Here is a 24,350-nt window from a genome sequence, read left to right on the forward strand (position 1 = left end):
CAATGGTAGCCAAAGCTGTTGGTGTATTGGCCTGAATCAAAGCACTCCCACAACCTGCATCGGTGACCCTCATGTCCTTCATCTGCACATTCTCAGCTGAGACCAGACAGGAGCATCTTCCCCTTTACTTGTCTCCTCTGAGAACACTGACTTTCTACAATGGGTATTGATTGCTAGTCATTTAAACAGGTGAAATGCAAAGAATGAGCAAACCGCTTTAGTCAGGTAAGGAAGTATTAACGAAGTCTGGTGGTTAGCTTGAGGAAAATACCTTGTGTACATGATAGATGGATTTGTTTTTATAGACCACCGGTATTGAAAATGGCTACGGTTTGGAACTGGAGCTGTGGATCATGTACTATGGTGTTAATCAGAGCTTCAGGCTCTGAGTTCAAGCCTGGACTGCTAGCACAGAGATAAGACAGGAAAGGACAAAATGTCTACATAACAAATTAACAAATTATGGCTTTCCTTTGTTTATCTAAAATAAATAAAATGCGCTTCTTACTTAAAGGAAATAAATGACAGTGTTGGTTTTAATTATAAAATTTGAACTTTCGAAGAAAAGATGAATTAATGGGGCCAGGCATGGCCCTATTAATGTACCTGTAATCCCAGCTACTCGGGAAGCAGAATGGGAAAATCAAAGTACAAAGCTAGCTCAGGCCATGTAAAAAGTTGTCTTGAATTAATACTAGGAGAAAGTTTATGGCTCCAGTCACAGAACCCTTGTCTAGCAAGCATGAGGTCCTAGTTCAAATCCCAGTACCGTTCAAATAAATTTAATAATCAAATGTTCATTCAAGCTTCCTTATTTAATTTCTTCTATATAAATATTGATGTATCAATCCATGTGAATGATAGCTATCTAGGATCCTCAACAGTGAAGTTTAAAGTGCTTCTGAGGTCAGAAGTTAGAAATCTCTGCTCCAAGAAGTATGTTTAACAGAGACATGCAGAGGACACAGGCTGAGGGACAGCCATGGCTGGAGACCTGGAAGCAAAAAGCAGATCTTGGAGCAGGGAACAAACCAGGATCACTTACAATGCTGTGGCCAGGAGATGCAAGTGTGTCTAAAAAGTGATAGCCTAATGCTGCTGGAGCCAGAAGAAGGCAAGACTGAGGTGGGAGAGATGGTGACCACAAAGGGAAGCAGCCCAGAGGCAGCTCAGTAGTGGGGTGTGGCCACCTGGCTAGGGAGAAGTGGGTGAAGGGACCATGGAGTAAATGCAGGTGGTTTTCAACAAGAACATTGCTATAAAATACTACCTAGTATTTTACAATCTGGTGATTTCTTTCTCCAATTGATGGACATTCAATGTATTCTCAAAGTCTCATCATAGAACCGATATTGAACATTTCCATACCTCCTCTTAATGGATATGTATACAGATTGCTTTGAAGAAGAATTGCTGAATCAAAGTATATACATTCTTCATTTTTTATAAGTCTTCCAAATACCGATTTATATTCTCCCAGTTAATACACAAGAATATTTATTTTATCTCTGGTCAATTCTGGATATTTTCCATCCTATAATTATTTCCCAGTCTAATAATATTTTCTTTTTGTTCTAACTTGCAACCTTCTGGTTGCTATGCAGCAGCTTTTCATAGGTGTTGACCCTCATCTTTCTTCTGTCTAGTTACCCTCTGTTCATGCGTCAGCTCTCACCACTGAAGAAGCAAACTCTCTAACTCCATGTAAGGGGAGGATGCTACTCTGAGCTCCCTTGTGGTCTTCAATACCAATGGCTGTTTACTCAGTAGCCTCCATTTCCCTCACCCTGTGCCAAGACTCAGCCTCCGAATGAGCAATGGCTTCACTGTGTGGCCTTAGTAGGCAACACCGAGCAGGTATCCCGTATAAGAGCTGAACCAGTTTAGTCCATAGTATTTTTCCATCTGTAGGCTGCTCTGCAACTGACAAACCTTCAAAAGCATTGTCTCAGATTGTCCAAATCAAATCAGGTTTATATGAACGAACAGTCAAGGGGGAAATGATAGGGAGCAGGAGAGAGGACGTTAAACAACGTGAAAGAAGTCTGCAGCTGTCTGATGGGAGGCATCTAAAAGTAACACAGCACCTCTTAAACCCTTGGACTCACCTGTGCCCTATAATCAACATTGTACCAGAAATTAGCACAATTCATTGGGATATGAAATCACAAATCAGTGTGGAAATATTTATGACATAATCAATAAATTGAAGAAAGTGAATTGCAAGGAAATGATTAATTCTGTCACCATATAGAAAAATGCAAAACAAAGGGGAGAAATTCTTCCAGGCAAATTTGGTCAATGTTAGATAAATTAAGCCTCTCTGTGAATTTTGGTGCAGTATACTATAATTTCACCATCAGTAGAGATCAAAGAAAATGAGCACTCTCCAAATCCCCCTCACAGAACTCTTTTTTTTTTGCCAGTCCTGGGACTCGAACTCAAGGCCTGAGCTCTTGAGCTACAGCCAGAGCTTTGTGCATGCTAGGCAAGCACTCCACCACTAGGCCACACTTCTGGAACCTTGTAGAACTCTTGAAGCTCACAAGATGTGGAGTTTTAGGGGCCTTCTCTGCTCAGATGCTGATTCCACCAATTGTCTTCAAAAGTTGTTCTTTGAGATATACATTCTACAAGATATCAATGGGTATTACACACATCTTTATTTACATCAGACAAGCTTTGGAAACACCCATCTAAATGAAGGAATGCAAGTTCATTCAGTGTAAAGATCAGCAGAGCCCCTAACACACAGATATACATACACATACACAAACACATGCTCACATACAGACATACACACACCCAAACACAAACATACATACACATGCAGAAACATATACACATACACATACAAACACACATACACACAAATACACACACATACACACAAACATAAAAACACACATACACAATACACACACATGCACATAAATACACACATACATATACACGTGCACACACAACCTTCGTGTATCTCAAAACAGGTACACTTTTGCCTTCGTTCATTTATGAGACTCTCTAAACTCATTTAATTACCAAACAACATGGAAATCTGCAAGAGCATTTTATGAGGAAGACACATTTTAAGACAACAGTGTTGCACAAATGTGTCTTGAGATTATGAAAACAGTCTTCTTTGTTGTAGATGATGGTTTCAAGTTTATAAGCTTCCAGAGTCTTAGATCTCTTCATTTTTAGCACACTTTAGTGTCCACCATAATAGAGTGGCTTAGAAACAAATCTGGGGCTGGGAGACACCAGGGTGGAGAGCATTGTAACTGCTCCAGGCTCTGGGACCAGCAGGGGAGGAAAGCTCATTGCGAGGCTGACCCGCCAGGTAGGCTATCTTGTCTGAGTGTGGCAGCTCATGAATCATTAAGCATAATGCCCAGGAAGCCTATGTTCCTGCTCTAAATTCCAAAGGTGTCATAATAAGTTGTTAATATTTATCTGAACTCCAGAACTTTCTCTATCTAGTCATTTCTCCTCCCCCTTTTCTTGCATGACTGGCCCCTTGCCAGTCTCCCCAGACAATCAAGAGATTGTTTATCTGCACAAGATTCAACCTAAACCTTTGTTGTTCTGGTGAATCAGTGATGCAGGAGTTACGCTGCCATCAGAAGACTAAAAGAACATGTGACCAGCCTTTAACTCATGTCCTTGGTCCCAAACTCACCTGATCTCACTCCCATCCAAGTCCTGTCTCAAAGAAGAGCCTATCTGTTTCTGTTGTTGTTTTGTTTTGTTTTGTTTTGCCAATCCTGGGCTTGAGCTTAGGTCCTGTGCACTTGGACTTTCTCAAGACTAGAGTTCTACCACTTGAGCCTCAGCACCACTTCTGGCTTTTTTCTATGTATGTGGTACCAAGGAATAGAATCTGGGTCTTTGTGCATGCTAGGCAAGCGCTTTACCACTAGGCCAAACTCCTGCCCTGCTAAGTGACCTGATTTGAATCTTCTCACTCTTCTGTACTAAGGCTTCACATCAAATTATTTAGCATCCCTCACCGATCTTGTAGCTAGCCATGGAGGCCCCATCCTTTCTGGGACTGATTTCCCCAATATTTAATGGGAACTTTGAATGTACAATATCACTAGAGAATCGGAAACAGCCTCAGAAATGTCATCACTATTGTTTGAATGACATCACATACTTGATTCATCTTGCACACTTCTGACAGGTGGATGACTCTTTGGGGAAACTGTTTTTGCCTGTTCAAGTACTACTTTAGGTCAACCCAAGACCATTTCTTCTGCTAGGAATCCATCCTTTCTATTTGTACTACTCTTGAGGACCATTTTATTAGTAGTAGTATTAGAATTATCTTTACGGAGTTGTACAAAGGAGTTGCCATTTAATGAGGCAGTTTATGAATACAATGCATCTTGACCAATGCTAGCACTTTCAACATTCTCACTCATTCCTTCCCTCATCTTCTCAGTTTTGTAGGATATTCATTGTATTCGTAACTGCATTCTCCCGTTCTCCTTTGAGGCTCATTGCCCCAATGGTATGAGGGCTACTAAAAAGGCCTTCTGAGAAAGTAGCTTTTGTGTGACTAGAGCAAATGTTGGGGAAACAACTCTGAACCATTCTATTTGAGACTCATCTATTTGAATTTTGATGACAGAAATCAAAATATGACTAGGTGACATGAACCTCACCGGGGCCAGCCAACCAGGTGAAGCTGAGAAACTCGTAGTTTTGACATGGTGTGCCCCCAGGAATGTGTGAAGTGTTGAGAATAGCAAGGAACAGAAAAAGGAACTCCAGAGAACCCTCCCCTTTGCCAACAAAGCACAGCCATCTCTTATATGAGCCCATTGTTCTGGGTTCTCCTGTGCAAAGCTCTGAGAGAGAAACACCAGGCAGAACTGGCACACATGAATCAAGTGGAGATAGAGCAAGAGGATGAGAGTTTGGGAGAAGAAATATCCTACTCTTTCATCAGCTTGTCCTTTGGATGCAATTTCAGCTGACCCTACACGGAAACAATATTCTCTTAAACAGTCTTCTTAATTTGTAGGCATTGTTAAACATTGCATCGACTCCCCTTTCTGCTCAGTTTCCCTGAGCACTGCACACTGCATGGAAAATTGGATTCTTAACACTCATGAGAGAGATGACTTATTTTTGGATCGATGGGAAAGAAAACAGTATTGTCAGTTACAGGAAATATTTCTAGTGCTTCGAATGAGATCTTAATCCCCAAATTTGGGCTACCTTTCTAATAGAAATATTAAGGAAGAGCTCAGTGATTGATAAAGCAATCTGTAGTGTTGTAATGAAAAGTGCAACTAACTGTGTTTATAAGATTAATATCCAAGCTATTTGTTTTTCATGAGCCAAACAATATTTCAGCACATAAATTCCCATTTTTATCATTATCAAAAATATATTTATGACTAAATCTTGGTAACAATTACTTTCCCCAAGGAAAATAAACTCTCTTTATTGACCGTGAAATTATTTTAGTATTGAACTCAGCTCTCAAGTTCATTTCCCATCTGGCTTTCCAAAATACAGTAAAATAGTCAAGGTAGAAGATGTAAAGCACACAGTGTGTAAAGTGTTCATTTCAGGCTTTTGGGCAAGATGACAGATGGAACAGAGCATTTGTCTATGTGCCTAGAAGCCTTATTGACATGACAGTAAATGTGCTTGTTCACAAGGACAAAGAGAATAGACAGAGCCAGCACAGAACACTGCCAAAAGGACAAGCAGAAACTGGACAGTAGATTCCACAGAGCTGTGTCCCACACTGACCAGAAGGGGCCCAACCTCAGTCTCCACCTAAGACATCCCGAAGGCCTGACTGGGTGATTCCACAGCCAACTCTAGAAAGGGAAATGAAGCTACAAATGGTCTTTGTATAAAAGAAAAGGTTTACAATAATAATCTTAGCATATTGGTGGCATTCATTTCATAGAATGGCTTTCTATTCTACTCCCAACAATATTAGGGAACGTTGGGAAGCACGTCCAAAAAACTTTTGACTTTCTAAGCTCATTCTGGCCTGTATTTTTTAAATTCCCTTTAAGTAGTTGATCAAAGAGGTTTCAATTCAGCATGCTGGTTTATGAGCACAATTCATCTCAATCAATACTATGCCTTCCATCGTTCTCCCCATCTCTCCAAAACCCTTGTTTAAAAAAGAATCACAAAAACATGTTTCTTTGAACTTCACCCTCACATGAAATATGGACATATGTATTTATTTCAGAATTGAAGGAACATCTATTTACCTTCATTTACGGAAAAGAAACCGTTGCAACCACAGAGACTACCAGAATATTTCCAGGAATGGTAAGTGGCTGTCCACTCCAGCCTTCACCAAAAGGCAAGGAAGGGTGGATTTTCTTCTCTAAGTCTTACACCCATTGAGCATCAGATTACAAGGACATTATTCTTTAAAAGTACCGTCCTTTCTGAACAATGAGCCCCCAGGCTTACAGCCTTTCAAGGAGAGAGAATATCATGCAATCAAGGTAAAACTCAGGGACTGGTCCATCACTCTGTCTCATCTAGCTAGCCAAGGCCCTCCTTATGCTGTGCAGATAACATGGTGGGCACCCGCTCCATCCTCTGTTGGTCCTTTCTGATCTTCTTAATGCCTGTTCTCCCAGTCTGTCTTGCTCTCCTGTCTTCTCTTCAGTATCTATTAATGGTACTATTAATTGCAACGTATTAATTCACTATGGTATTTCACACATGCCTATGTTATAATTTAGTTGAATTAACACCCTCTTTCTCCATCCTCCCCATCCCCTGTCACCATCAACCTAGCCAGACCATGGGCCTCTTACTCATCCTCCTCCATTCTCTGTCCTCCTGCCTGCTCTGCTATGATCTTCTATAAGACCAGAAAGGCCAGCGGATACCCCTCGGAGGGATCTTCTGGATTCCTTAATCCTGAGTATGAGGGCCAGTTCTTGCATTAACTGCCACCCTGGCCATTGCTTTCATAGGTGAGGCTGCAGGGACCTCTGGGTCCCTGGGAGACAGGAGGAGAATCTTCTACAGGACAAACATTCACATGGTCCTTTCAGACTTTTGTCTGATTCATAGATGCTGGGGATAAGGAGACTCTTTTCTTTTGTCTCTTTATATTTGCATACCTTTGACAGTCTTGCCTGGTGTTACTTTTGTCAAGGTTGCTTCTCAGCTATTTTTCTGAAAATGTAATTCTGAATAGGGCTTTTTTTTCCGTTTCTTGTAGTTACTCATTATTTAATATCCTGCTTTTATTCTCCTGCCCTTCTTCCTATTTCCAGTTGTTTTTCCTTGCTGGGGATTTTCTTTTGATTTTATGCAGCATGTAACCTGACTGCCCACACCAAGTTATTTCACTTACTCCCCGAGGTTTTTATTAGATATAGGAGATGCAGGCTTCTCGCTGTCTGCATATTTATGGCTGTACTTTTTTTTTCCAGAAGCAGTGAGTGAGAAAGAGGAAAAAAGGGCAAAAGAATTAATGGAATATTAAAGTGGTTTTTTTTAATACATATAGTAAGAATTAAAGAAACATCTTTCTGCTTCCTCTTGACCTTTATGAAAAAGATCTCAGCAAATTCTATAGATATATCTATGCATGGAAAACTTGCCAGGGATTCATGAGCATTTTTAAATGTATACATCATCTTTAATTATCTGGTATGGGAGTTAGGAAAAGGTAGGTCCTTGCCAAGTCTTTTTTTTTTTTAAGTTTTCAGTCATCAAAGGACATACTTTCTAGCTGTTATGACAGCTCCACCATGCAAAACACCCATGGTCCTGCAGGGTAAAAAGGGTCAGAATGTGATAGGGTTGGTTGGCTGTCTCCCTGGCCGATTCACCTCACTTTCCAGGGCAGGAAATGAGGGGAAGTAAGACCAAGGAAGACTGCTGAGGACTTCCCCTCCTGCTGCTTGATAAAAATCCTCTTTCCTACAAACAGAAGAGGTTCTAGATTTAGGCCCTTGTCTTGAGCCAATCATTTCATCTGTCTGTCTAGACTCTGCATGTGTGCAAGTGGATCTGGGCTCAGTGAGCACAGATGACAAAGGCCATGAGTGTCTCATCCTGGGTTGTTTGGGCAACAAGGCAGATTGAATGAACCACCTTTCCTTCCCCATGCCACTACTGGTACTCTTCAGTATTCTTAACATTCTGTTGCTCTTTCAATGCCAAAGCCCCACCCCCTCTCTTTCTCAGTCTCTCTCTCCTTCTGAATTAGCAGTACTGAGGTTTGAACTCAGGCTTTGTGCTTGCTCAACAGGCACAATACCATTATAGTCGTGCTTCCATCTCTTGTTGCTCTCATTATGTTTGAGATAATGGACTTTTTGTCTGGACTGGCTTGCACCACAATCCTCTTATTTATGCATTCTGCTTTACCTGAGATGACAGGTGTGTGCCACCGCAGCCAGCTTTTCTTTGGTGAAGATGGCTCTTTTGGGCTGGACTATCCTGGAACCATGGCCATCCTGACATCTGCCCCTTGAGTACGTAGGATTACAGGAGTGAGCCACGGGTCTCTGTCTTCTCTGGCTTCAGTGTCAAATGTTTCTGAAAGAAACACAATAAGGGTAAATTCAAAAGACAGAAACCAAGGGCAGTTAGAGCCACATATCCCCTCCCAAGAGTTCGAGGGCCACTGGAGAGCAGTGAGCTGAGCATGCAGGTGCCTTCGCCAGTGGCATGCAGAAAGAGTAGACTAAGGTAGCTGGATCCATGTGCAATGCTTGGAAAAAGAAAGGACATGCTGGCCTGGGAGTTTGGCCTAGTGGTTAAAGTGCTTGCCTAGCATGCATGAAGACCCGGGTTCGATTCCTCGGTACCACATACATAGAAAAAAGCTGGAAGTGGTGCTGAGGCTCAAGTGGTAGAGCTCTAGCCTTGAGAAAATCCAAGGACAGTGCTCAGGCCCTGAGCTCAAGCCCAAGACTGGCAAAAAAAAAAAAAAAAAGAAAGGACATGCAACAGAAGCTACAGATAGCGGGTCTGATACAGACAGAACAGTGCTGTAGTAAATGGGAGAGAAATTAGCAGAACTGTGAGCCCCAAGAAGGGGGAAGTGATGGGGGGGTGGGGGAGGGACTCCTGGTTTGAAGAGAGGCCAGAGAAGGCAGAAGGCAAGGGAGAGATGCAGGAAGGAGAGGCAAGTGCTGAATGTCTGAATAGCAACCCTGACTGGCTGAGCTGGGAACTCTGTGTTGTGCTGGAGATGAAGGCTTAGGGTAGGGGATACAGGGCATTTCCCTCTGTCTAGCCCCTCAGAGACAAGACCATCAGAAGCAACCAGCAGGCAGGCTGTAGACAACATGGATGTCTAAATCTTCTCCCCACCTGCACCAGTTGGCCTATGGGCCTCATGCACTGGGGATTAAAGGGCTTCTGCTCAGGGAGAACCTGGTAAATACGAGGCTTCATTCTGTCCTTCTATCCCAGCCTCATCTCAGATCTCCTCTTTACACCCAGCACACCAGCTGTTTCATCACCACACTCTGAGGTTGGACTTCCTTGGGCTTCTGGTTGGGTTATTTGCCTCAAGTCTGGCTTCCTGGTGAGACAGGGAACAAAAGCCACTTGAAGCTGATAATTGTATTTCTCTCCCTAAGCCCAGTGCCTGCTGTACACGACAAGGATTCATCCAACCTATTATTATTTCCATCTAAACAGCTCTCTGGCATTTAACCTGAAAAGAGAACTAAATCATAAACAGTGATCTGTAATAGTGATCCAGCCTGAATAGCTCCATGGAGGGCAAAAGCCAGGACGGGTAAGATGCTTTGTTTCATTTAAGATAAAGGGTAAGAGTGGCTATGAACTGCCATTCCTAGCTGGTCAGGATAGCGCTCACCAAAACAACAGAAGACAAGGGTAGTGATGATGTGGAGAGGCTGAGACCCCATGTCTTGATGGTGGGAATGTAGAATGTTCTATCCACCATAGAACATGATGTATAATTTTTTTAATTTTTTATTAAAAATTTATTAACATTGATTTTTACATCATATTTCAAATGACATGTTTAACAACCAAGTGTTCAAGAAGGGAATCTCTATCTACAATCACTGGCACTTAGTTTTTAGAACATAATCAAAATTAGGCTAAGGGTTTGTATATCATAGATACATATTAATTTATGAAATAAAACATTATATCTATAGAGTCATAGGTTTTTATTTCTATGTAGTTGTGTTTATATTTCCAATACCATGTCCATAGCATTGGGTATGTCCTCGCTCTTGTACTGTTTGGATCTAATAGCCACATATTAATACCATGCACCTTCTGTTCCTTTGGTCTTGACTTGTCTCACTCAACATGATTCGCTCTAGATTCATCCACTTCCCTGCAAATGCCATTATTTTATCTTGTCTATTGGCTATGTAGAATTCCATTGTATATATATATATACCACATTTTCTGTATCCATTCATCTGCAGTAGATGTACAATTTTTATAAGTATGAAAACTCAAAGGGCCAAATCATCTGCTTCTTGAGTATCTATCCAAAAGAGTTGGGAAAGAAATTCCCAAGGAGACATTTACCATTCTCTGTTCATTTTACAGCATGATTCATAATACTCAAGAGGCGAAATCAATATAAATATCCATCAACACACAAATGAATGGAGGAAATGTGATTTATAAACACAATGTAGTTTACAAAACACTATCCAGCCTTTTAAAACTCTGAAGTGAGGGGGTAGATGATTGGTTTAGCAAACTGAGGCCCTGAGTTCAATCTCCAGTACTGAGAGGGAGAAGAAAGAGGAGGAAGAGGGGAAAAAGGAAAGGGAGGAGAGGGAGAAGGAAGCAGAGGAGGAAGAGGAGGAAAAGGAAATGGAGGAAAGGGAGAAGGAAGCAAAGGAGGAAGAAAAGAGGAGTAGATAAAGGAAGATGAAAAGGAGAAGAGAAAAAGAAGAAAAGAAAGAGGATTTGAAAACAAAGTGGATAAATGTTGAGACCACTATACCCCTAGTCAAATAGGCCAGAGACAGAAAGACTATACAGCCTAATTCATGACTGCAGCTAGCAATACTGCAATGCACACTTAAAATTTGTTCATAAGGAGGTAACACCCACATGAACTGTTCTTGCCACAATAAGATTTTTTTAATCAAAGAGATAGATAAAAGACAAAAAGTAAAGTAAAAGGTAGAAGATAAATGTGAAAATGGTAGGAATTTTTTAAGTAAATAAAATTCCATAAGGCATATACTTCCCATATAAGCAAGCCTGAGACAGTTCCACACTCACCTGTGGGATGCCCTGAGGTCCTCTTTACTGTCTCCAAACAAGATTCCACTGGCTCAGGGCACAGGTTCTTCCTCACTTCACTTTGTTTCTTCAAGTTGAGCAGTCTTGGCAAACTTTTTGGTTTTGAAGATTATATGTTTCAAAATTACTTATTTTTTCTTATATTACTTACTTTTTTACTTTTTTTGTGGGGGGGGGGTCATGGGGCTTGGACTCTGGGCCTGGGTGTCGTCCCCGAGCCCTTCAGCTCAAGGCTACCATCTTACCCCTGGAGCCCCACTTCAAGTTTTCTAGTGGTTGATTGGAGATAAGAGTCTCACCTTCTTTAGTGCCTGGGCTGGCTTTGAACTGGGATCCTCAGATCTCAGCCTCCTGAGTAGCTAGGATTACAGGCATGAGCCACCGTGCCCAGCATTTTTTTTTTACTTTTTACTATGAATTAATTGGTTTGTTTTTTTTAGTTTGCCTGAAACAAGCTTTTTTCATATATTTTTATTGTAATTAATAGAAGGGTTACATTATATTCACCAGATAGAAGGTGCATTAATTCCCATACATTGATACCCTTTCTCATGTCTTGGTCCACATTTCCTTCTCTCCATCCCCACCCGCCACCTTGTTTCCCCCCTTCCCTATCCAATTTCAAATAACCAAATACAAATATATCCAATATATCAGATAACAAGTAAGATACTGTAACAATATGAGATAACCAAGGGACAGCAAAAGAGATGAGAGATACCATAGTACATTAATGACAGTATGACGCTAAATGAAAGGATATAGAAACAAAAGCCATATAATGAGTGATTGTTGTCCTTAATTGGTTTTTTTAACTTATATTTTTTTCTGGGACCAATTTTACATACAATCAGTAAGAAGTATCTTCTCTCTGTGTGTCTCCTTCCTAAGAGAGCAGGAAGAGAATTGACTTAAGTATTGGATGTGGAGAATGGAGAACTGTAACACTGTTATGCACACACGTTTGCAGCCTCTAGCACCCTCCTATGCCCACCTCTCAAGCCCTGTTTTCTTTTTTTTTTTTGTGGGTCATGTGGCTTGAACTAGGCCTGGGAGCTATCCCTGAGCTCTTCATCTCAAGGCTACCACCATACCTTGAGCCAAGCCCCACTTCCCGTTTGTTTTCTAGAGGTTAATTGGAGATAAGAGTCTCAGGTCCTTTTGTGCCCTGGCTAGCTTTGAACCTTAATCCTCAGATCTCAGCTTCCTGAGTAGCTAGGGTTACAGGCGTGAGCCTGCTCTGCCCGGCTTCAAGCCTCTTTGCAGACCAAATTTTATCTGGAACCTGTTGAGTTCAATACCCACACCCTAACCCCATCCCAGTCTACCCCCAACTCACCTAGAAATGGACACAGCCTAAGGAAAGGGGCAAAAATCTAAACCATGGCGTCTGGTAATCCAGTTGTCAACCTAAGCAGGTGCTGAGACTAAACAGGGAGAGAGGAGGCGAACTGGAGCAGGGAGAGTGAAGAGAAGGTTTGTAAAGGGCATGGGGGAGAAAAGGAGGCAAAATACTGCATTGCACGGTTAGAAGAAAAGAAGTAAGAGGAGATAATTGCTGCAAGAAGCAGAAATTGTGAGGCTGCGACAGCTACACTGTCTTGACTAGCCACTGTGCTGAGCAGGTGTTCAAGGGAAAGGTAAGGCCGTCTCTCCATTTGTCTCTTTGGCCTCTGGATTATTTTGAGCTAAAGGTCATTGAGAAGCTGCAAAGCTGTTCAAACAAGGTGTGAGAATTGGTTTTTGTTGTCTTGGTTTTTATATTTTTGCCTTGGTAAAGGAAATTTACATTTGGCTGTGAGATTTTCATTGGTAAATAGTGACACCCCTAGCCCTCTCTGGGAGAAGAGAGACATAGTAACCACTGTCAGTGGAGAAAACCTTCCGAGAAATTTATCTAATGAACATTACTCAACAATCCCTGTTCAGAGCTAGGTATTGTGGTGCATAACTATAATCCAAGAACGTAGGAAACCAAGATGGGAGGATTTTTAATTTGAGGTCACAACGCATTTGAGGTCACTGAGACCCTATCTCAAAACATACCTGTTTGCCATTCTTTTTTGCTAGTCACTTTCCCATAGATTGCCTCCTCCCACTCAAAACCCTAAAATCTCTCAAGCCTGAAAAGTAGGATAGGTTTCTAACTAACCCTTTGAATTGAACACTGGGTGTTCCAGTGGTACATACAGAAGCAGTGTCAATCCACTTGGTTTGTTTTCTCTTGTGACTATCCTTGGGCAATAGAACCTGAAAGATGAGCTGCCCGGCAGGCTTTCTAAAACCAGAGTAGTTGAGGAACAACTCTCCTTGCTGATAGATACAAAGAAAGCTGACAGGTAGACTCGTGCTTCCCCCAGTGAGCAAAAGGCCCATCAAAAGAGAGAGGTAGAATGGACTCTACCTCTACCCCAGAAAGAAAAGCTTTGTGTCTACTGGCACCCATAATCGTATTTTACTCAGGAATATTACCAGGGACCCTTAGAGCCCAACTTCCCACGGCCATTCTCAGAGACATTTGAGCTGGCCGTGGCTATTAGCACAGGTATATATTCTAGAGTCCTAAATACTTTCTCTGACACAGATGCTATGTCATATTTCAAACATTCAACCTCCACTTCATTCACAAAGCAACTCTACTGTACAGATGAGGAAGGTGAGACTGACAGGAGTTCAGTCACTCGCTCACCACTCATTGGCTTATCAGTGGAGACTTTAATTGTGCCTGCCTCATTCAGAAGGCCATGCTTCTACCCAGGCTGCACTGCTTTCTCTCAGGTTCTAGAGAGTCATCTTTATTGTTGCCTTGGATAAATGACACCTGACTGGAGTCAGCTGAATAGACCAGCTCCAAAGGAACTCAAAAAAGGCTATTGGTCTGAGCTTCACTAAACAGTTATATACATAATTCCTTATTATACCTCCCTGTAATCCATAGGTTTTCTACTGGATCTTCTTAGATAGCTAACTACATCTTTAGGTATTGTATTCTTATCCCCCATAAAATTGCATATCCAAAGATTAGTCATGAGGAAACATAAGACCAAAGAAAATGAAAGGCTGCTGTAATAACCAATACTGGCCAGGTCTACTCAACAGTGTGGAGGTTGGGCTGGGAGTTTGGCCTAATGGTAGAGTGCTTACCTAGCATGCATGAAGACCTGCTTTCGATTCCTTGGTACCACATACGTAGGAAAAAACCAGAAGTGGTGCTCTGGCTCAAGTGGTAGAGCTCTTGCATTGAGAAAGTCCAAGGACAGTGCTCAGGCCCTGAGTTCAAGCCCAAGGACTGGCAAAAGAAAAAGAAAAAAGTGTGGAGGTTATGAGTAACAAAGACTAAACAGTCAGTCCAATGACAGGAGACTGATGATAACTAAATACAGTAAGTATGACCTTGAATTTCGACTTGGCTAAGAAAGAGAACATCAGCATCATAAGTAGTGAAATAAGGACTGTAGTCAGACAATAATGTGCCAGAGTGGTTTTGTAGCTTTGGTTAGAGTACCATGATTAGAATCAGAATTCTAGACTGGAGGCCCAACTCAGGGTACTATATGTCCAATCTGCCACTCCTTACTCCAGTCCACCAAACACTGAGCAATAATGAAGGGCAGAGATGTGAGAAGAGGCAAGGTCAGCCCTGCTGTCCATCTTCATGCTACCAATGTGAGCTTGAGGTGGAAATGGAGGAAGAATTCTGGTTTGGTTCAGTAAGGGACCCTGGAGACATTGTTAGGGCTGTCATCACTCTTGGGAAGCAATCTGGCTCCCTTGGGAAGTCCACCCAGACTTCAGCCTCACGTTATAGGTTAGTATCCTCTTGGGCTGGACAGGGCATGTCTGTCCTGTCAGGCTCTGTTGCTCTTTCCTCGGGGAGATCCTTTAGATGAACGTGCTAGCCAGCCGTCCTGTCCATCTTAGAATCCTATGTAATTGCTGGAGAGATAGGAAGCGACTCAGAGGGAAGGAGGCAGGCATAAAATGGAGGCAGGGAGACCAGGCTTTTATTATGCCTTCAGCTGAGCTGAGGCTCAAGGAAGGGAGTGAGAGATTTTTAAAATAAGCTGTTTCTCCGTACCTGTTTAATAAAAGGCATTCACATTTAGAGATCTAGATGTTCTATTTTTGCAATTTTGGGGTGTGCATGGGGAGGGGGTGCGCAACTATTCCAAAATGAAGAATTTTAAATGACTCAAAGCCACAAGGAGAGCATTGGAGGGAAACACAAATCCCCTTTGCCAGACTGAACCAGTCCGCTAGGAAGTGGATGGCGAGTTGTATTCCCAGCTTGAGTGTTTGGTCACCATTTGTACAAGAACAAAGTAGGATATTTTCTGTTTGGGGGGTACGGGAGCCTTGACTCGGTGTGGTACAACCCTAGGAACAGATTCTAGCAGCAACTTTTGAACCGTGTGATCCAAGAAGGAAATACAAGTAAGACTCAATGCTCCCAGTTGTCAAAGCATCAATTTCTCATAAGGCCCAAATGTGTCTCCATATTACAGTGTCTAATATACATGACACTTCTCATACACAAGGGCAGTCTTTACTATTTATTCACTTGTTATTCCCATTTATGATACTTGTATGTTTAGGTTTCTAAGGCTTATTAACACTAGAGACATACATTTTGCTCTATGGAAGACTATGCTTTTTTTGGTCATAAAACTCTCATTCATTGTTTATTGCACTGTTTATTGGATGTTATTTTTAAAAATATAAGTCGGATAAAGACTACATTTCTTTTTAGACAATGTCACTCCTTCCCTCTCTTCCTGGGGTTTTCCCTCCCGTCCCCATTTTTGACATAGTGTCCAGTATCACTGCTGCGTTTATTCACCCTTTGTCCCTCCATTTTTGTGTCCCCTACCTTTCCAAAGACAGATAAACAAGATAGAAAGAACAAAAACAGCAACAAAGGAAAAAAACCCTCTTGTTTCCATTTCCCAGAGTTCATATGGATGAATATTATTTTATATATAATCAGATGCACATAGCAACTATGCCTTTTTGTTCCTCCCCTACAATTCCCCTCCTCTGGTCTGTGTGTGGGTGTCTAGAGTCCTGCATAATTTTTCATGTCCCAGTGTATTTTTTTACCATCCATGTGTTTACTTGTAGATTTATTTAGGGTTTATTTTTGCCCTCTATCCATGCAGGAGCAAAGCATGACAGTGAGTGTAATGTGAAGCAGTTTTGATTCTTCTATTTTTGTCCAGAGATGCATTGTGTTCTGCTTGAATTAGCAGACCTGCAGAGGGAAAATTCAGGGGGAAAATAATAGCTTGCTTCTTTAAGAATGCAATTGTTAGCCAGGCATGATGACTCAAGCCTGTAATCCTAGCTGAGATTGGATCCGAGGTTCAAAGCCAGCCCGGGAACTAAAGTCTGTGAGAGTCTTTTCTCCAATTAACCACTAGAAAACCAGAAATGGCGCTGTAGCTCGAGGTAGGCAGTAGCACTGAGATGAAGAGCTCAGGGACAGCAACCAGGCCCAGAGTTCAAGCCCCACAACCGACAGAAAGGAAGAGAGAAAGAAAGAAAGAAAGAAAGAAAGAAAGAAAGAAAGAAAGAAAGAAAGAAAGAAAGAAAGAAAGAAAGAAAGAAAGAAGGAGGGAAGGAAGGAAGGAAGGAAGGAAGGAAGGAAGGAAAGAAAGAAAGAAAGAAAGAAAGAAAGAAAGAAAGAAAGAAAGAGAAAGAAAAAAAGAATTCAATAACCAATGGCCATGGCTCCAGACATTCTAGGGCCTCTCTGCCATCTCCTGTTTTTTCAGAGCTTCAGATAAAAGCCATGTATGCATGAGTGTATGTGTATATGGGGCAGGGGAGGGGGAGCTTAAATGGACTTGGCAAGCCCCTTTAACAATTATTCATGGTAACAGTCTCTGACAATGCATCTTCTTCAAAAAATACTTTTCCCTAAATCATAGCCCAAGGAAAAAGTAAGACAAATAAGAGAATCATCACTCATCTGTTAAAATGGCAGCTAAGTAAAAGTAGCATGAGGCCTGTGGTGGTGAGTGGTACTCAACTTAGCTTGGAGAAGTAGAAGAAGACATCACAGAGAATTTCAAGTTTGAGTAGAAAGTCTTGGGGAGTCAAGGAGGAATCCAAAAGATATAGGGAGTTGGTGGCTGAGAGAGAGGCTCAAAGGCTCAGAGGCTCAGAGGCTCAGAGGACAAAGCATCCTGGGTGGAGATGGATAGAGAATTTCAACACAGCCCAGAGGTATTTGTGGAGAGATGTCACTGGTGGGGAGGGGGCGATCAGAGGCATAATGGAAAGACTGATCCATTCTTTTCTAAATATTTGTCTTCAAGAATCATGTATCTGGTTTGTCACTGAAATTCAGAACCACAGTGGAGAATTTTAAAGTATTTTTCTGAAGTAGATACATTATCAGAGACTGTTACCAAGAATAATTATTAAATGACTACTATTCTGAGCTCAACATTAATATATTAGTTTGAATATTTCTGTTTTATTGCAAGCAATGCATTTTTAGAGAAAAGAAGAAACTTAAATTTCCCATAATAGATTTTTTTCCAACTGGATTGTAGGATTGTACAAACTGTTCTCCTGAAAACACCTTTTAAGGGATAATAGGCAAGAAAATCTGTAGCATGTAAAAATTAATTCATGTTGAATAGCATTATTAGATTTGCTTTAAGTCATTGCATGACACTGTATTTTCCATGAAATTCTCATTCTCTTTAGAAGACATTTGCATTTCTCTTTCCAGGTAGAATAGAATAAACACAGTGCAACCTGGCTCTCTGGTTGACTTCAGCATAAAATCTGAACAGAATATACAGGAGCTCCCCTGAAAAGTAAATAGTATGCTGGTCAAACAATAAACAAAGAATAAGAATTACCATCAAGTGGTAGAGCTCTAGCCTTGAGAAGGAATTACCATCAAATAATTCATAAAACTAGCATTTGATGGTTCTCTGGTATCACCTGATGGGGAGCAGAGGCAGACTGAAACCTATAAGTGGTCAGTGGATAGAGAAAGATCACTTCAGAAGAAGCCATGTAGACATCTCACTCCAGGAATCTGTCAGTGACATCAGCCACACCAAGGGCATCTGAGATGTTGTGGTAGAGACCCCATTTCGGCAGTGTGGGGTGACCCCCCCCTCACTGCCTTTCCTCCCATTCTCTTCTCCTATCCCTCAGCCCACCATGAATTAATCTGTAGAAAGAGCACTACAGAATAAGATAACTAGAGCCCCAACTCTGACCATAGGACCAAAGAAGGGAGCTCAGGGAATCACAAAATACCAAAGAGATATGAGTCTCTTGGATCTTTAGAGAATATCTCCATGAATTGTTTTAGAAACTCCTAGACTCAGAGATGTGCAGATCTGATTATAAAGAGCTCATCAACGAACCTTTCTGAGAAGTGAAGTTACAGACAGACCACAGTCCACACTCTGCAGGGATCTGTGCTCCATTGCAGTACTGAAGGTCAGGAGGATACAAATCATAGCTGAAAGCAAGATGGTGCATGATCTGTTTCAGGGATCATGGTTATAATGGAAAAGAGAACGCCAATGAGATGGGTATAGAAAGGAGACAGGAAAAAGAGCTTAGAGAACAGCCATTGATCAGAGAGCCAAGAAGAGAACCAGAGAGCCTGGTGACGTTACAGGTCAACAGAAGAGAACAGCTCACAAGCAAGAAGAAGGGCTTTAGTGCCTCTCCTTCCCTCCCTTCCGCTCCTCTCCCCTCTCCTCTCCTCTTCTCTCCTACTCATTTATGCCCATGCCAAGAGGCTTGTGTATATCTACCTGCACTTACTGCTTCAAGAACTCCCTGCTCATAAGGAACTTTCTGTCACATAAACATGAAAGAAGCAAAAAGTAAGACTCTGCAACAGAGCCCCAAATAGGATATAATCAGGAGTGAAGTGAAGACATTAGGTATCTGTGTGAAAAGAAAAGAAAGCACTTAGTATTTAATGACATAAACTTAGAAACTTCTTCCTGGAGGAAAAAAAAAATGAAGGCAGGAGAAGAAAGCCCAGAGTGATAAGAGAAAGAAAAAGAAAAGGAAGCATGTTTCAAGTTTTCTGATTTCTCTTTTCTAGTTTTATATTTTGCATCTGCATAATCATACACTTGTTTGTGCATGCACACACACACACACACACACACACACACACACACACACACACACACACACACACCGTGTCAAAAAAAAAGGAAGAAATACGGATATGAAGGAGGGAGTCACAAAATTAATCACCCTGCTCTATTGCTTCTACACTCTGAACCAAACTCAAGCTGTAAACTGCTTGTTTTAAATGTTCATTTTCTTAAACCATGAGTGCCCTCTGTTACAATCTACAAACAAAAATTTGGGAGGGGGAATTAATGTTATTTAAAATAGGTTAAACTTAAACTGATTAAAGCATAGTAGATGCAGGAACGAGAGGCCACCATGTAACCCCTTTGAACAATGAACAGACAATTTAACAAAATGAATATCAGGAAACTGAAACATGTTTTGACTGGAGGGATTCAGGCTAAAAGGAAGGGAAAATAAATGAAAATCGAATAGCGGGAAAACACAGTCATTGTGCTCAATAATACATGTGAGAATGGAATGAGAAACTTGAGAAGAGGGATGGGGCCTGGGGAGAAAGATGGAAGGCCAAACAACATGCACTAGGCACAGAAATGAACACCTTAATTGAAACGTCCTCGTACAGCCATGTGAAAAAAATAAACATAGAGTACATTTGATTCCTGTGACCCCATAGATGGAAGGTTACAGCTGTGTGACCTCTCCACATGACTCATGGCCCTGTTGTGTTTAGCACAAGAAATTTTTTTTTTCTTTTAGAATTATTTGATTCATTGCAAAGGTCTAAAACTGAGGAGATTCTACCTGAAGTCACAGCCTCCAACGTCCATTGTGCAATGAGACCTGGCGACCTTGGCCCTCCCACGTCCATTGGGGCTGTGTAATGGCTGCCCTCTTTAGATTAACCATGAACCACTGCTGTGTAGATCTGAAAGCTCTGGGCTCACAGGCTGCGGCTCACATACATGACTGCTTCAAGACATTCCATGGTTGGGTGGTTTGAGGCTATCTGTGGTCATTACGTAAAACTCATTGTTACTTTCATAGCCTCACATAAGCAGTAACATTTTCTATCTGGAATCATTGCTGTCTATTAGAAATAGACATAGCATGACAAAATTGCTCACCAGTGCGAGATATGAGTGGCTCAAGCCTGTAATCCTAGCTACTCAGGAAGCTGAGCACTGAGGACCGCAGTTCCAAGCCAGCCAGGGAAGAAACGCTCATGAAATTCCAATAAACTACAAAAAGAAAACAAAAAAGAACAGAATTGGATCTGTGGATCAAGTGGTAGAGCACTAGCCTTGAGCTAAAGAACCTCAGAGATAGCGATAAAGTTCAAGCCCCAGGACTACCACCCCCCGAAAAAAAATAAATGCTTACACTGAAATGAATTACTGAGACGCTGCTTACTCCATCTCTTTCACTGTCCGAGTTTCATCTGTAAAATGGCCTACCTGGCCAATGCATAAAGGGTTCAGCCAGGGCTAATGCTCTGTCTGTCATGCAACTTGATGTGAAAGAATGCTAAGAGACAGAGTATTGAAGTCAATGATGCTGAAACTCAATGACACCCCCATTGCCTGGCAATCTTATGTATTTGTACAATTTGCAAGCCAAATAACAGTGACTGAGGCCTGCCATCCTAGCTACTAGAAGGTGGAGAGTAAGAAGCTCACAGTTCAAGGCCAGCCTGGGCAACAGAAATAACAAGACCTTATCTCAGTCAAAAGCTTGGTATGAAAAACATGAGCAGGGGAGTCAATGTTTGTGAAGTAATGCACCTTCTATCTGATGAATATAATGTAACCCTTCTATTAATTACAATTTTAAAAAAGCCTTGGTGTATGATAGTGAATGCCTGTCATCAGAGCTTTCCAAAATCATAAATAGGGGATTGTAATCCAGGCCCTCCCAGGTAAATATGACACCCTATCTCAAAAGTAACAAGAGTAAAAAGGGCTGAAAGTATGACTTAAGCAATAGTATCTGGCCAGCAAGCATTGAATCCTTGCATTCAAACTGCAGTGCTGCAAAAAACAAAATTGCTTTCCACTCTGGCTTCTGTCTAATGTTAGGACACTGGAAAATTGGAAGCAGGAAGAGAAGGTGTCTCTGAGTCAGGACAAAAGAAAACAAAAACATAGAAAAGGGACAGTAAGAATAAGAGAGGGCAGTACAGAATGACATGAAGTAGACAGTCTCACTAAACTGACATTGCCCAAAAGAACTACAGACAGCGGATTCCAACACGCAAGAGCTGTAGACCAGGCAAATCTGTGCTCATAATCCAACACCTACCAACAAACAGATGTTCTGCCAGGCACCAGCAGAACTCCCAGTACTCCCTTATGACTACCCTCAAAGGTACAGAACTGTGTTTGTGTCATCTGTGCTATAGCAGTCATGCAACCTGCACTCATAAGTCAATGTCATGGTGAAAGAATGCATGTATACCACAGTTAACCCAGCTACCTTCAATTCATGAGGCTCCATGCATATTTTGCTGGGTGACGGTCCTGGAGCTTGAAGTCAGGGCCCAGTCACAGTTCCTGGGCTTTTTTGCTCAAGGCTAGTGTTCTACTACTTGAGACATAGCTCAACTTTCAGCCTTTTTTTGATGGTTAATTGGAGAAAAAAGTCACCTGGACTCCCTGCCCAGGCTGGTTTCAAACTGTGGTCCTCAAATCTCAGCCACCTGAGACTACAAGTATGAGTTAGGATTACATGTGTGAGCCACCCACACTGTATGTGTTATTAATAAAACCTTGACTCACTGCAAAATAAAGAGTGGGGGAGGGGATGTCTAAAGAAGATAGTGTAGCAGCCTCCCCCTCCAATAAAAACATTAAATATGGAATTATCATATACACCAGAACTACATTCATATCCAGAATAATGGAAAGCAGAAAGTTAAACTGGTATTTGTACACTGCTCTTCATAGCAGCATTATTTCAATAACTGAATGATGGAAATGGCCCAAATACCTATTGGTGAATGAGTGGATGAACAAAATGGATATCAAAAGAAAAGAAATTCTGATAGGTCCTGGATAAACCTTGCTCAGTGAAATAAGTCAAATATTGCATGGCCAGCCAACATGAAATTCTAGAGTAGCTAAATCTCGAGAGATGGCAAGTTGAATAGCATCTGTCAGCAGCTATCCACCACTAAAGAATGACTACAGATTTGCAGTTGCAGGTGATGGAAAAGTTGAGGAGATGGAGAAATGGAGATGCAAACATACTTCACAGGTTAATATTTCTGATTTAGGTGGGAGGATATCAATGCTGTTTCATACAGCCTGCAACTAATTCTACGAGACAAAGAGGGTATTGCTGCATGATTAACACAGTGTCACATGCCCTTCCTGGCTGGACAAAACACGTGGCCCTATGTGGATCTGTACCACACATATCTTTCTTTCAAACATCCAAGGATGGATATTATAGGAAGATCTTCCTATGGGAAAGGGTAACAGGACACTGTTTCTACAACTTCCATCCACTGAGGTAGGTCATCATGCACTTGAGCAGCAGCATCTACATGAGGAATACTCACTCATTTATGGCAGATAAGCCTCCTTGGGAATAAAGGCAGTTAGCCTATTTGGTTTTATAGTTCCTAAGCAGGGCAGTGTCTCACAGGGAGCCAGGGTTCAGTGTTGCAGAAAGAAGGACAAATTGGAATCGCATCTCTCCACTTTTGCAGATCTTTGCTTTGGGTCAAGTCACTTAAGTGAGTCTCAGTTTCCTCATCTACATGAAAAAGGAATACCTCAGTCCTTCACTCTCTCAGTGGCACTAATGCTTAAATAAGCTGATGCATGGTTAACAAGTCCTGACATAATATAGCTATCCAATCAATGTTGTTTTCATATGAGAGCTTCATGGAAGGTGGTAGTAGAGACACAAGAAAGGTGACACATCCATCATCACTAGAGTTGACATGCATCAGCTCCAAAACCAAAATCTAGCACTCACCAGGCAGCCCTGCAGAAGATTGCGAGTAAGGAGAAAAGGCTATAGAAGCCTAAATGTACCTGTCAGGGAGATGTGTGGTTCACAAAAACCTCTTTTTCCTGTTTCTTTGGTCCTTTGCTTATTTATTTCTTATTTTGGGGGGGCAGTTTGTCATATATATAACATACATTAAATAAACATATATAGCATATGTAATGTGTATGCATATATGTGTAATATACATTACATTACATTGTATTATGTATTACATATATATCAGTGAAATATATAAATACAGCTTTTGATTGTGTTGGAAAATACTTTTGTTAGGTTTAATTTCTTACCTGGTTTGTTCTACTTTTGAAAAACACTTTCATTAGGTTTAATTCCTCACACCATATGTGGTTTTGTCCTACATAGGTTTGGTGCTAGCTGCATACGGGGTTGCAAGCTTTCTGGGACATGAGTCTCCTTGTAGACAGCACCATTTTAGTAGACTCCCAATTCCACCTCTTAATGTGGGGCTTCTCTGTATCTCACTGGCCAAATTCCTGTTAACACTTGGCAATGTCTAATAAATGGAACTCGTCTTAAGGAGAGTTCTAGGTTCAAACACTGCAGCACATCACTGAAAGCAAGTTCTCTCCATCAGCACAATGGTCTGGAGAAATTCTGATACCTGCACAGTGATGCTTCCTTTATGAATTCAATCAACTAGATGTTCATGCTAATGTCATCAGTTGAACTCACTAACCTAACTTCCTCCATTTTACTCACTCAGGTGCATCTTCCCAAAACCTGGAAAAATTTATAGAAAGGTAAGTGGATGGTGGAGCTAAAAAAATGTTTTTAAATTTGATTACTCATTTTGAAAGAGAAATGAACACTCTGTTGTTACCCCACAGTTGTTTCTACTGAGTTCATTGGCTCACTATCATAAAACACTGTGATAGCATTTATTGGTCCAATAAGCTTAGCAAGGGATTCGTGTGTGTATATCCTCAGGGGATTATGAAGTGAATTTT

General features: G+C 41.4%; 1 protein-coding gene across 1 annotated transcript in view; it reads left to right on the plus strand.

The window, feature by feature from the left end:
- Window positions 1–24,350, plus strand: part of Aoah (acyloxyacyl hydrolase) — a 141,300-nt gene that overhangs the window by 89,925 nt on the left and 27,025 nt on the right. The window contains exons 13-14 of the mRNA XM_090332629.1: window positions 6,227–6,309; window positions 24,107–24,143. Of these exons, the coding sequence (XP_090188755.1) occupies window positions 6,227–6,309; window positions 24,107–24,143 (120 nt within the window). The remainder of the gene's footprint in view (window positions 1–6,226; window positions 6,310–24,106; window positions 24,144–24,350) is intronic.

Source organism: Megascapheus bottae, chromosome 5 (genome assembly GCF_031878675.1).
Source record: "Megascapheus bottae isolate mThoBot1 chromosome 5, mThoBot2.hap1, whole genome shotgun sequence".
In the NCBI taxonomy this organism is placed as follows: domain Eukaryota; kingdom Metazoa; phylum Chordata; class Mammalia; order Rodentia; family Geomyidae; genus Megascapheus; species Megascapheus bottae.